At 35.1% G+C, this 13307-nt stretch overlaps 1 protein-coding gene across 1 annotated transcript; it reads right to left on the bottom strand.

Moving 5' to 3' along the window:
- Positions 1–2980: 2980 nt before the first annotated feature.
- On the bottom strand, positions 2981–12311 carry LOC132101741 (programmed cell death protein 10-A). The gene is made up of 9 exons (XM_059506921.1): positions 12201–12311; positions 9195–9363; positions 8661–8714; positions 6037–6154; positions 5338–5464; positions 4846–4924; positions 4594–4676; positions 3420–3512; positions 2981–3324 (listed from the first exon to the last, which is right to left on the bottom strand). Exons 2-8 carry the CDS (start codon positions 9282–9284, stop codon positions 3431–3433), a joined length of 633 nt encoding a protein of 210 aa, XP_059362904.1. The 5' UTR covers positions 9285–9363; positions 12201–12311; the 3' UTR covers positions 2981–3324; positions 3420–3430.
- Positions 12312–13307: the final 996 nt, after the last annotated feature.

Below are 13307 nucleotides of genomic sequence, written 5' to 3'. Positions count from 1 at the left end.
TTTAAATACTTGCTATGCCATTCAAATCATAATTTTTGATTTGATTATTACTGGTGCATAATAAAAATCAAACATTTAACTGGAATTTTGTTTAGGTTGAAGTTAACTTATTTTAAATGCATTTTAATAAAAATGATAGCACTGTATTAATGCATTATGCTTTACAATTTTTGCAAAGCCACTAAAATAATTATTTCTTGTGTTGACTTTTAATGCATATTTTTCTCACAAAATTCAGTTTGAGACCGAACAATAACTGCTGACGACCATAAGACCCAAGGTAAATTGTGCAAAACTATTGCCTTATTCAAAATATATTACTGATGAATTTGACTTCTATGAAAACAAAACAAGATATAATTGAATTAATAAAAAAATCCCTAAAAGTCAGTTAGTACACTTTCGTTTATTAGTAAATATATACATTTTGTGATGCTTGCAAAGCCATTAAAACAATAGCTTGGATTATTATTCATATATATTATTTTATTTCTTGTGTATTATGAAACTTTTCATGAACTACAGGTTATTATTTTTACACTGTACAAAAACATTTCCTTGATGAAAACTTATTATTATTTAACATTATTATTACGAATAAAAACAAAAAATAAATAAAGACTGAAAGAATTTTGTCCAAAAGTCAATCAGGAATCTTTTTCTAACTCTGTCTATTTAATGCAAATCTACTTTATGTCCTTGAGTTATTTATTTAGAGACTGGTGGAAACTCAAACTCTTCAATGGTTTTTATCAAAAATGATATTCAATACTTCAGTGCCAAAACAAGTTTAAGGTTTCTTCACACCACGGCAGAAACGAGACTCAGTAAACACCGAGATCAGACGTCACCTATAAAAGCCACCTAATGCATTCTGAGCTGGAATAGAGAGCTTTAAAACTCAAACATGCTCTATCAAAGTGGACTTCAAAAGCCTTGACGCTCACGTAAAAATATTCCGTCTCACGAGAAAAGCCTTTGTATGATCACAAGGTCCTCTGCAGTCGGCAGACATCCCAAACACTCACGGTCTCCATGGTTTCCGTCCGTAACAGCTGTCAATCAAAGTGCACTGGAGAAGGCCTCGAGTTCATACGGGGGAACATGCATAATGCATTACAGCAATAGGGAGAACACCTGAGGAGAAGCAGTAGGACATGATGTGAATAAGGCATGATCCTGATGCACTGCCGTCTGGCTACAGAGGAAAGAACCTCAAGAGGAACGACAAAACTGCTCCACTCCAGGAGACTAAAAGAATATAATGGGTACATCTATTGTATATTCACACAGATGTCTACAGACGTTCATATTTTCAGAACTGTGCAAGTATCAGAGAATCTCTAAGTGGCCTTTAAAAAGTCAAAAGTTCTCAAGGTGTTAAGATCCTAAAGGAAAAGAAAAAAAAAGACTATAAACATAAAAACAACTTGAAGTTTTTCTCTTTTTTTTTAAGTGGAAAAGGTTCCTTTAGATTATTAAAATGATTTCTTTAAGAACTGTTCACTGAAAGGTTCTCTGGTGAAACAAGAATGATCCTTCTATTACACTGCTAAGAGAACCCTCTTTTGGAAATGCTTTTAAATGATGCTGTTTTCTGAATAACTTACAAAAAGGAACCCATAATTTCCTAACAAGTTCCCAAATGACTTCCTCGGTAATCCAATCATAAGCAAACTGGTTTGTGGCACTTGAAAAATATATTGTAAACAGCATTTGAAGCACCTTCTTCTGTGCTCATGTAATTAAAACAGTAACGTCTAAGGTCATAGGTTCAGTTCCAAAGCTAAATGCAATGCAAAATGACTTGGATAAAACCATTCATCCAATGCATTAATGAAAATGTAAATGAAAGGTGTTTTTTCTTCAGTTTTACAGAAAATATAATAATAATAATAATAACTAATAAAACAGAGGGAAGGCAACATGTTGGGTGGCTGTATGCATATAAATGTAGAAAAATACTGATTTCTGCATTGCTGCGAATCTCAACTTCTTGCACCTGGAGTAAGAAGAGCACTTCCATGAGTTGGACAGCCAGGCATGATAAGACGTACGTCCAGAAAGTAAGAAGGAACTGTCAGCAATGTCAAAGCCCACACATATCACCAGTAATCCTTCATGTCAATGGCAACCAGGAGGACTGTGTATGCCCAGAGTCCAGACATTCCTCCTTTCACACTGGAGAAAAGCATGTTAGAGATGAGCACAGTACAGTACACAAAGTATTTTACAGTTCCAGGTAAAGCAAAAGTTCCAAATCCCTAGCAGCAGCTTCACACACTTCGGACAATTTGCGATTGTGAAGCTTGGATCTTATTCAAGTTTAAATTGGTTAACAGAAAACACACAAGACTATGAATCCTTGATTAACTCAATCATGAAATGATAGATTTAATCTTAATATTAATTGCCTTATATCTTTACTTAGAAAGACATATAAATCATATAAAATAAAACAGATGATTTACTATTCAGACAGCATTACCAAAACATTACAGGCACTCCAGATGCAAAATTCATTGTGGGAAAGGCAATCCCAAAATGCATTGTAACAAATACAGCAATTATCAACTTATCCAAAATTAGCAGCCAACAATATCATACTTTCCTTGGCTTTTTTTCAATGTAACAACTTAAAATCCTATAAAACCTACACAAGGCTTTTAAAGTTTGCTTTAGGTAAAATCTCTCAAATGGGTTAAGGTTTCATTTGAGTAAATGACAAAAACATAACTCATTTTTGTGCATGCATGTGTCTCTTCTTCAAAGTCAGTCTATGTTTTTTTTTCTTCCATCTGAAATATAACGCCACCAGACAAAAACCCCAACTGAAGTATCAATTACTTCCAAAGTGCAACCAAAGTTTAATTCTTGAGGTAAGGGATTTGAAAAAAAACCTTAACCCTAAGTATGAGCAACAGTAATAGTAAAGCTGAAATAGGGACAAAAAATTAAGTAAAAACTCCCAAAACTTGAGTTTGACATGTGCTGTGTTTATTTGAACAATTCGGTTACCAAATCTCTATTAAATATACATCTCTCATTCAAGTTTGAAGCATCAGAGGAGACAGCTAAACCCCAGCATTTACAAGCACGTCTGGACGCCCCGTGCCCCGTCCCATTAAGGTCCCCCAAGCATTTGGCTTTCTCTTGGACAGACCGGACAGAATGAAAATATATCAGAAGCGACACAGATGGAGAAAGCAAGTGAGATAGAGTGCCTGTAAAGCGCAGGATATGAGAAACGCTAGATGGTCGCTCCAGCTCATGAAGAAGATTAGATTTAGATGGGGTTAGAAATCATAATAGAAGCCATCCAGCCTAAAGTGTTACCGCCAGGAGACAAGAATCATAAATTACTGTCCAAAGGAATTTTTTTTTTTTTTTTTACACATTGTTCATTAAAAAAAAAACACTTCTATGACTCCTACGCAACAGTTTTGAAGGTCTGCAGTATCAAGTTGGTTTGGTGGATGAGCCGGTTGGCACTGGCAAACACGTTTATTGCCCTGGAACAAAGGCAGAGAGGGAAGGAATACAAACTAGATCAGAAGACATTTACAATTTACAAATGAAAGTACAAATGTTATGCCGTGAAATTTCAGGGTTCTTCAGGCAAAGAGTTGGTTTAGAGGTTAGCACTACATTTTGTTGCACTAATGGTTTTAACAGTGATAATTATAAGAAAAGTTTCTTGAGCAGCAAATCAGCATATTACAATGATGAGCTGAAAATTGCCAGAAAAGTTCTGTTTGTGGGTGAAATGCTCATTTCCAAAAGATGGAAGGACTGAAAGTACATAAATTATGAGTTCATTGACTATTATCATTTTTGCCTCTGCTTTAAAATGATTCTAATTTTTAAAGTCATGTAACGACAATAAGCACTATAGTTCAGAAATTGTGGTCAGTAAGATTTAAAGATGCATTAAATTGTGACATTTATGTTATTTTATAAATGCAGTTCTACTGTATCTGTTCATCAAAGAATCCTGGAAAAAATGGAGCAGTTTCCACAAAAATATGTTTGTAACAGTGATAATTTTTAAGAAATGTTTCTTGAGCAGCAAATCAGTATATTAGAAAGATTTCTGAAGGATCATGTCACACTGAAGACTGGAGTAATAATGCTGAAATTCAGCTTTGAATAAATCAAAGGAATAAATTACATTAAAAAAAACATTTCACAATGATGTTTTACCACATTTGTGATCAATTAAATCAAATAAATGCAGCCTGCATGTGCATAAGAGACCTCTTTCAAAAAATGTAAATGTTACAGAGCCCAAACTTTCTATTCTATTATTTGTTAACAAATGCATATCACTTTTAAGTTATATTTTTTACTTTAATATTCAGCATTTCTCCATGCTTTTATGGAGTATAATGTTAAAATGTTAAATGCAACAAAATAAAAAAAATTCTTATGAAGCAGTTTGTCAATAATATATATGTTTTTTGTCTTATATATATATTTATTTATTTATTTGTTGTTGAAAACTTTCTACCAAGAACTTTTCATTAGAAATGTATATGAAAAAGGCAAATAATAAAGGTGAAGCCAATGAGGTTGTTCTTAAAATGTCCATACTTTCCGTCTTTGAAGTATGTTTTGAGAGTGTCGCTGAAGCTTTTTGAGTGTTTCACAAACTCTTTCTTCTGATGCTCAAGTGCCTGGAAAACACAAAGGCATTTTCATTTCTTCCTTCAGCAAGTGAGGGATAGAGATGATGATATACAGTACACTGACTGCATCCATCTCATAACGAGTGTGTGTGTGTGTGTGTGTGTGTGTGTGTGTGTGTGTGTGTGTGTGTGTGTGTGTGTGTGTGCGGTCACTCACTCTTCTGTTCTGGTACTGGTATTTCTTAAAGACGTTGTTCACCGTGTCCAGTAGTTCTTTTATGGCACTGGCTATATCTCTGTAAACGTCAATTAAACAAATGTTTAAAAATACTGGATGAATGTCTCAGTCATGTGACTTTATATGCTTTTATCAACCATATTTATGACCTTGAGAATGGAAAAGTGATAGTGGTGAATGCACAAAATGTAACTCTTACTGTGTTTTACATATAACAGATACAATTCTTAGATTTTAGAAGAAAAATTAATACAAAAACCTACTGCAAGGCTTCATTACCTATCTTTCTTTTAGTTTGGGGTGAAATAAGAACCAGACGTTTCTTCAAATATTAAATAAATACTTCAAAAAGAAACTCTGTCGGGGCAAGCGCACACGAAAAAACTGACGTAATGAAATGCAAGCCATGATGCAAAATGGGAATTTTTTGTTAGTATGTGTGTGTGATTGTGGGCATAATAAACCTCTCACTTGATTGTCTGCAGGAAACGGACTCGGTCGTTGATTTCGTCAGGGATTTTGCTGAGGATCTGTTTCAGAGCACGAGCTCTTTCATTCAGGTCCTGGAACTCCCGCTCAGGCCTGTCAATCATGTACTCTGCACACAAAGAACACGCCCACAGGAAACACTCAGTCATTATAGCAACAGCAGATGACTTGCCTCTAATAACCTGTCATTAAAATCTGATGCACTTAATGACTTCTTTTAATGGCCAATCTTGATTGACAACCATATGAAAAAACACAATAAAAGTCCAGAAACATCTATATTATTCTGTAAAACACAGTCAGGCACCTCAGCGTACACGAGGATAGATTACAGGAGGAAGAGCAAAACGAGGATTTTACAATGGGCTTGGATTCAATTTGGAAGATAATTTATTTATTATTCTTTACATTTCAAATAAACACAAACGAGCATTACACCGGAAAACCCTGTGTGCGTGTCTGCGCATTCATTAGCAGTATAAATCTGAACATGTCAAAAACACTTGCAAAAAGCACAGAATTAAATTATGAGGGAAAATACATTCCAGTTATTCCTGGGTTTTAATTCATGGAGAAACAGCTCCCCCTAGAGGCGGGAGGCTGCATGGTTAACAACACTTTGCATTGCAAACCATATACAATGTTCCTCTGCTCTTCAAAAATATGGAACATCATACACACCCTCAACATCGTCGGCAGCCATGCGTAATAAAGACTCAGTGAAGTTGATCTCCACATTCTTCTTCTCCAGAATTTTCATGATAATATCCTGAGTCAGTCCTGGGTTCTCCTTCTCTGCCTGACATCAACAAACAGAGCACATGTCAGTCCAACTCAACCACAAATAAAGCTTACAGCATTTCTGATATCTAAAAAATGTATACATTTTATAAATGTGCTGAAAACAATGAATATATAAAACCTCTCATATCTTCAAGCTTGAGACGTCATTTTATTTTACTAAATATTGACTTTTAATCAATACTTTATGTATATTACTACTAACATTAGTAAAAAAATTAATGAAAATGTGTGCTTTCGTGATTCTAACATTATGATTTATATGACTGTTACACAACAGTATTACAAAGCCCCAAATGGGGCTGCAGAGACAGCAAAAGCAGAAAAACTATGATTTTCTTGCTGAAATCTCATGGTAAGCGAGATATTTCAGGAGAGAGGAAGAAATAAAAAAAACCCCAGAAGACTCAAATCAAAACTGAAAGTGCACTTTTGTAGCATCCTTTTTCTTCCCTGTGATCCACTTGTAAAGTTAGTCAAGGTTTTCACGATCAACCAAAAACAGTCCTTATAATTAAAATGGTTGTTTTTGTTACAGTGGTCCCCATTTTAACGATATTTATATTTTACACATAGCGCAGGTGCACTCCACTTTTACTTGTTTAACGGGTTGTCCCTATTCTCTTAATGGGCAGAACGTGCAATAAACCAATCCGAGGGTCATCTCCCATTGCCTTTAAGAGCCAGCTGCGCTCGCGCCATGGCGAATTTGCTATTTACAAAGCGGAATTTGCAAGCGCAAACATCTTGTGTTGTTTTATCTCTATATACTTACTTAAATGTTAATGATGAATAAGAAGCTGCTGCTTGTAATTCTCCTTCACTGAATGATGCGGCCGAGATTTTCTCAACGTGCATGTGATAGCTAGCGCATGTGCTGTGTGTGTTTGCATGCAATCAGTCATCGCGGCTAGAGTGAAACATTTTAAAGCGTGGGCTCTCATTACAAAACTAACCAAAACCAGTTTCAGATGCAATATATGCAGTAATGTAATAGTGAACGAAGGAGCAGCAAAAACCCAGCATCTACCTCAAGCAATGCGCTGTATTATGTCTCGCGGCTCTAGCTCCAGCTGCACTTCGCGAGACACATTCACATAAAATGTCAATTCAGCAGTAGAGTTACACTCACGAGACACTGTATTATTTGCAATCACATAAGTACATTATTTGTGTGTGCTTTAAGGCCTTGCCAGTAAAACGTTTTATTTGCGTGCTGTTCTAACGTGTTTATTCAGAGCGCGTCCACCCGAAGCATCCATATACTAAAATGCCAGTCAAACAGCACCTGATTACTTATTTACTTATATTAGTTATTCTCTGATTGTGCTAATACTGTCAAAAACACACAAGGGTTCATATAAACACAGTTAATTATGTTTTAAGTAAAAGTAAACAGGCAAGGGTTCATGCATCTCTTAAAGGGACAGTACTAAACATACTGCTGCTTGTCATTAAAAGGAGAGTTCACCCAAAAAAATATTTATTCTGTCATTATTTACTCAATCATGTTGTACCAAACATGTATGAATTTTTATTTATTCTTGTGCTAAACACAAAAGAAGATATTTTGAAAAACGTGGGTAACCAAACAATTGCAGGTCCCCACTGAGTTTGATAGAAGGAAGAAAAAAAAAGTCACTAGGGACAGCAACTGTTTAGTTTCCCACATTCTTCAAAATAACTGTTCATGTTCAACAGAAGAAGAAACTCATTCAGGTTTAAAACAACTTGAGTGAGTAAATGATAACACAAAAAATTTTGGGTGAACTATTCCTTTAAATGTTAAAAAAATAAAACTAAAGAAAAAATTACTCACTGCTCTTGATTGAAGAACATTAATTCAGCTGCTAAAGTTCAGCAATAATAAAATAACTTGAAATTTTCAACAACTTTTCACTTCATATCTTTGTGAAAAGATAGTATAGTACCAAACAGTATCGATAACCGTATCAATATCGATAAAAAGTAAATGATACCTGTCCCTAAATCATCATTTACTACGTATGATAAGGTCCAATATGTTTAAAATGTAATCTTTATATGGAAATGACCTGTTATGATCAAGTGCATCAGGATAGGCCAAGTTACTGAATAAGAAATTTAAAATTAGCCGTCATATGAGAATGCTTTAAAAATATTTCCTCCACAGTTTAGATTCCACCTTTAGTTTTTGCCTTTAGAACTCTTCCAAGAGGGCAAAGAAAACAAAAACCACTGCCTACATAGCCATTTTAGTCCTGAATATTATTTTTGAGGCCCTGGTGACATCTGCAGAAAAGGAAAGTCGTTTTTGAGGTGGAGAATGTTCCTACATTATGATAAAAGATTATGAATACATATTCTTTCTTTGGAATAACATACACTGATGAATCAAGCACAAGTAAATGGGATCTTTTTCGATTTCTACTTGATGTAGATAAAATTCGGATGGACTGAAGGTGATTTTCTGACACATTAAAATGAAGAAATGATAATGACTGAATCCCTTCATATTTCCTCACCTTTATGAAAGCTGCTCTCAGAGTCTGTGCCGCAGACAGATTTACTCTCTCCAGCTGTGACACACACAAAAGCCATTTTAATTTACTGCAAGATAAAGCAGGCTGTTTGGTTTTAGTGTCGCACACATTATACACAGTCATTATCACCACATTAAAATTAAAATATAGTTGGTTGTAGGTGTAGATTTTGCCTCTAATTAAACATAAATGAATCCACAGAAGCACATGTAGGCTGTGTCAAGTATGCGAGTATGAAGATTAGTAATATTACAAAAGATCTCTATTTTAATATAAAATGTTTCAGCAAATCAGCATATTAGAATGGTTTCTAAAAGATCATGTGACACTGACGACTGGAGTAATGATGCTGAAAAATTAGCTATACATCATAGGAATAAATTATATTAGAAAATGTATTACAATTGTAAAAAAGTTATTTCACATTGTAATAATATTTCTAAATATTACCGTTTTTACTTTATTTTTAACACAACCATAACTGAACACTCTCCTACCAGAGACTGACCACCGTACCTCATTGAAGACAGGGTACATCACGGCGTAGAGTGTCATGGATACCATTGAGGTCGTGTCTGCTTCATTCTTCATCTCTTCCATTGTCATCTTTGTCAGGGTGCGGGAAGGGATGGTGGGAGCGTCGTCCACTCCTGGGGGCTCGCGATGAGGGGGGCCCAGACGATTGCTGAAAAGGAAACCAATGAGGAAGAGATTATAAAAGGGTAACGGGATTTCATTTCACAGGTAAGGAAATGACATTTTCAACTTGCGTTCAAAAGGTAGACGTGATAGCCATGGGAAAGCGCCAAGTTTTCAGTGAGATTTAGGCGATTCAGGCCCCTCAAGATTAAAGGAATGAGACACGTGGCCAGCGCTTGCCTTATGGTTAGATTCTGAATTAGTCTTTTTGGGTTGTACAGACCAAAAGACAATACTGAGAGACATAACTCAATTCAACAGTAAATAAAGGCCCATTCACACAAAGAACGTTAAAGAACTAGCGTCCGCACCAATGTACAATAATCTTCTGTTTATTATAAGTACGGGCTGCACAGTTTTGTACATGGATTCTTAATCTCTCATTCCTCTGTGTCATTATCATTACTGTCTCGTATCATTATCATTATAATCTTGACAAAATCTAAGTCTCAAAGTTCCATACTTGGTGGCTATTTTTGTGATAGATGCAATACTGTGACAAGAATTTATAAATTTGTGAAAATTCAATATTTAGTATAACATTTCAAAAGTCACAGGAACCTCAATTTTTGTAATACCAACTTCAAATTTGAAATAGTGATTTTAGATTCTAAAATATTGTTGAACCGCATCTTTTGTAAGATCAACATTTTTAACAAAGAATTTTATAGCAATTTTAAATTGCTAAATATTTTGGAAAATCTCATATAAAAAAAAATTGTACAGTACATTTTTTACAATATTATAAATAAAATTCAACAAAAAAAGGCTTGTTTCACAGAGAATCATCCCAATGTATAATAAGGTAAGTTATTTTGCTGCTTTAAAGGACCGAGTGGATTCTGATTGGCTTTTGTTGTTTTTATCATTCAACAGCTCTGAAATAAATAAAAATAAAATTATGATTCCAATATTTCCTCTAATTGTATTCCAGGTTTCCTTGTTTGCATAGGATTAGAATGATTTCAAACCTTCATAGTTACGATACTCTCGATAGTTTCTTATTTCTTCTCAACATCCACAACAACATGCCAAAGTGTTTATTCCTTCACCCAACACGTGTGAAACAATAGCGCTTGTTGTTATCTGCAGAAGGTCATGGTTCCTCTCAAACTACAAGGAACATTACAAACCATTGAAAGTGAAGCACGCTTATCTCAATGCTGTCGATTCAGACTAATGGACAGGAGGCCGTGAGTCATTCCCACCTGATCGGAAGGCCTTTGGCCCCGCGGTGGGAGGCAGCCTTATCTGGGTGACATTCAGAGGGATCGCTGTGATGTCGTCACATAGAGCAGGACTATGGTTGGAAATACCAGCACTCCTCTTAGGCTGCCAGGTTACATATGCATTATAATAATGACTCACGTCTTTCCTCCTGACAAAGGCCAACCAACACCTGATTCCTTAGTGTCTCTAGTCAGAGTCTGACCTTGGCACTGAAACGGGTAACGCCCTAATGCAAGTGAATCCTAAACTATATGTTTTTAACTTATAATGCATAAAAGATTCATTAAGATAGAGAAAGACAACATGTTTAGTGTCAAGTGAGGGAAATTCTACCAATTATTAAAAAAAAAAAAAAGTGAAGTGAAAAAAAAAAAAAAAAAAAAAACACATCGTAAAATAATGCAGCTATGCATTACAATGGTATATTTTGGTTATTGCAGTGTTGTTGTATTTCTGTTTGAGTAAATAGTACTTCTTTCAGAATTTTTTTTCATCACATTACTGTAAACACACCACCAGCTCAACACTAAAATCAGCTTTCATGAATAAATATGACGGTGAAAATGATGGTTTTTGAATCTGATGTTGACTGGCTCGATACATATTACAGTTGAGAATCAACACAGTTATTCAGTAGTCATTCAACATAATTCTCCCGCTCTATTTTTTTAAGACACTAAGAAAAACCTTGAAAATTTCAAGCATTTCTCCCACTCAAGATTCCAATTAAAGAATATAATTTGTTTTATACATTGAAAATGTTCTATGTTCCGTATATATCTTCTCCAAGCAACTCTCCTTCCATTTTCCAAACTCGATTTAACATCCTTCTGCCACACAATATAAACATTGAACTTTATCTGCCTCTTACACAACTGGATATGACCATTTTGAGGGTTATAAAAATATTTTTAATAATTCAGAGCAATTTCATTCACTTGAAAGATCTGAAGATCGACTTAAGAACAATCTCAGTGACAGCTTTGGTAAATTGTTAAAACAAACATAAATACATTTATCAAATAACGTCGTGAACGATTGCCAGACTGATTCAAGCTGTCGAGATGTTTCAGGTTTACACCCAACTGTGACGTCATCATATTTATTAAAACCGCAGTTCAGCCTGATCCTAACGTCTGGTCTGAAATTGATCTCTGATATCAACATTTGTTATGCTATAACAGCCATCTAATCGGATTCTGATGGATGACTTGTATAAGATCAAGAGCTAATTCACAGTATATGTTGTCATTCTAAACCTGATGGTTGACTAATTATATTTTGTCTTAGTCTTCAGCAGGCCTACGTTTGTTGTCTTTAAAACTAATTTACTCTCCAATACATCTTGAGGCCTCAAAAATACTAATCTAAGATGGGCTACCTGTCATTGAATAAAACATTAAATCAAACAAATGTAAACGTTATTGCTTTTCGTAGTTTCTGATCTATTGAGAAGATCTGATTAGCTGGACGGCTAAACTCTCTGTTAGCTAGGATACTGCTAGTCACAAACGAATTATTTTCATAGAAATCCCAGCAAAATGAACACCTCCTTAAGTTATAGTTCAAAGGTGGGTTTTCAGCATCTCTTACCTGTGTGAAGCTCGTATATGTGTTTATTTGACTGCTGATTAGCTCGGTAACTCTTTTGAATATTTTTCTTTATGTGTGGAATCGCTCGCCAAAGACGGAAGTTTTCTGCATGACCAATCTAAAGAACGAGGGGCGGGGCTACGTGTCGGTTAGACCCAATCAGCGAATAGCGAGGAGATAGAACGAAGAGACGTCTGACGTTTTGTAGTCCTCAAAACGACCTCCTGCAAGCAGAGGCTAGACAAAGAACTACAACTCCCAAAAACCTCACGACGTGCCTCAAAAAGACTGGCGTCTGTTTCGCCATATCGCACTATTCACATACATTTTTGGTTAATATTTATTTATATATTTAAAACGTTACATTTAATGCAACCATATTAGTTTAATACAAAGAACCACGCGTAATATAACAAACAAAAGACAAAATAATGTCGATTTAAAGCCTGACCAATCAGAAGAAAAAAGGGGCTGGACTGCTTCTCATATTAAAGGTGTGTGAGGGTGCAGAGACGAGCAGGATTTAACATCAGCAACCCAGAGCATCAGCATCTCTCTGTCTTCTCACGGTAAGAGAAATCCACGCATCGTCTATTCATGTTATCCAAATGACATCTATACGTAATGTGTTTTGCAAGTTTTGTAATTCATTTTATATCTGTTATGATGCTACAAGAGAGGCTCTGCATATGTGAATGTCCTTTAAAAACAAGTGATGGTTCTGTAAATTTTCCATTTAACCTCCCTGTTATGTTTTTCTGCTCAGATTTTACATTCAGAAAAACATTTCTTTAATTCATTAGAGGCTTTTGCAGTTTTACATGAAATATATTCCGCACAAAAACAATCTCAATTGGTAGAAATAACCAAAAACATCAACATAAAACCATCACAATGCTTGCTGGAGAAAACTCAGGATAATTCTTCTTTTTAATATTATTCATCCATTCGTTTTCCTCATTGTCTTGATAAGTCTTGTTAGTTATTCTTGGCTCTTTTCTTCATTTTCTATTTTTAAACCCTGGATTCAATAATTAACATGTCTGTACTTAATGTGGATACTGCAGACAGCTTTGCATGCCCACATCTGGGGATGCGTAAATCATG

The sequence above is a fragment of the Carassius carassius genome, chromosome 23 (genome assembly GCF_963082965.1).
Source record: "Carassius carassius chromosome 23, fCarCar2.1, whole genome shotgun sequence".
NCBI lineage: Eukaryota > Metazoa > Chordata > Actinopteri > Cypriniformes > Cyprinidae > Carassius > Carassius carassius.
This window is presented reverse-complemented; position numbering and strand designations above follow the sequence as displayed.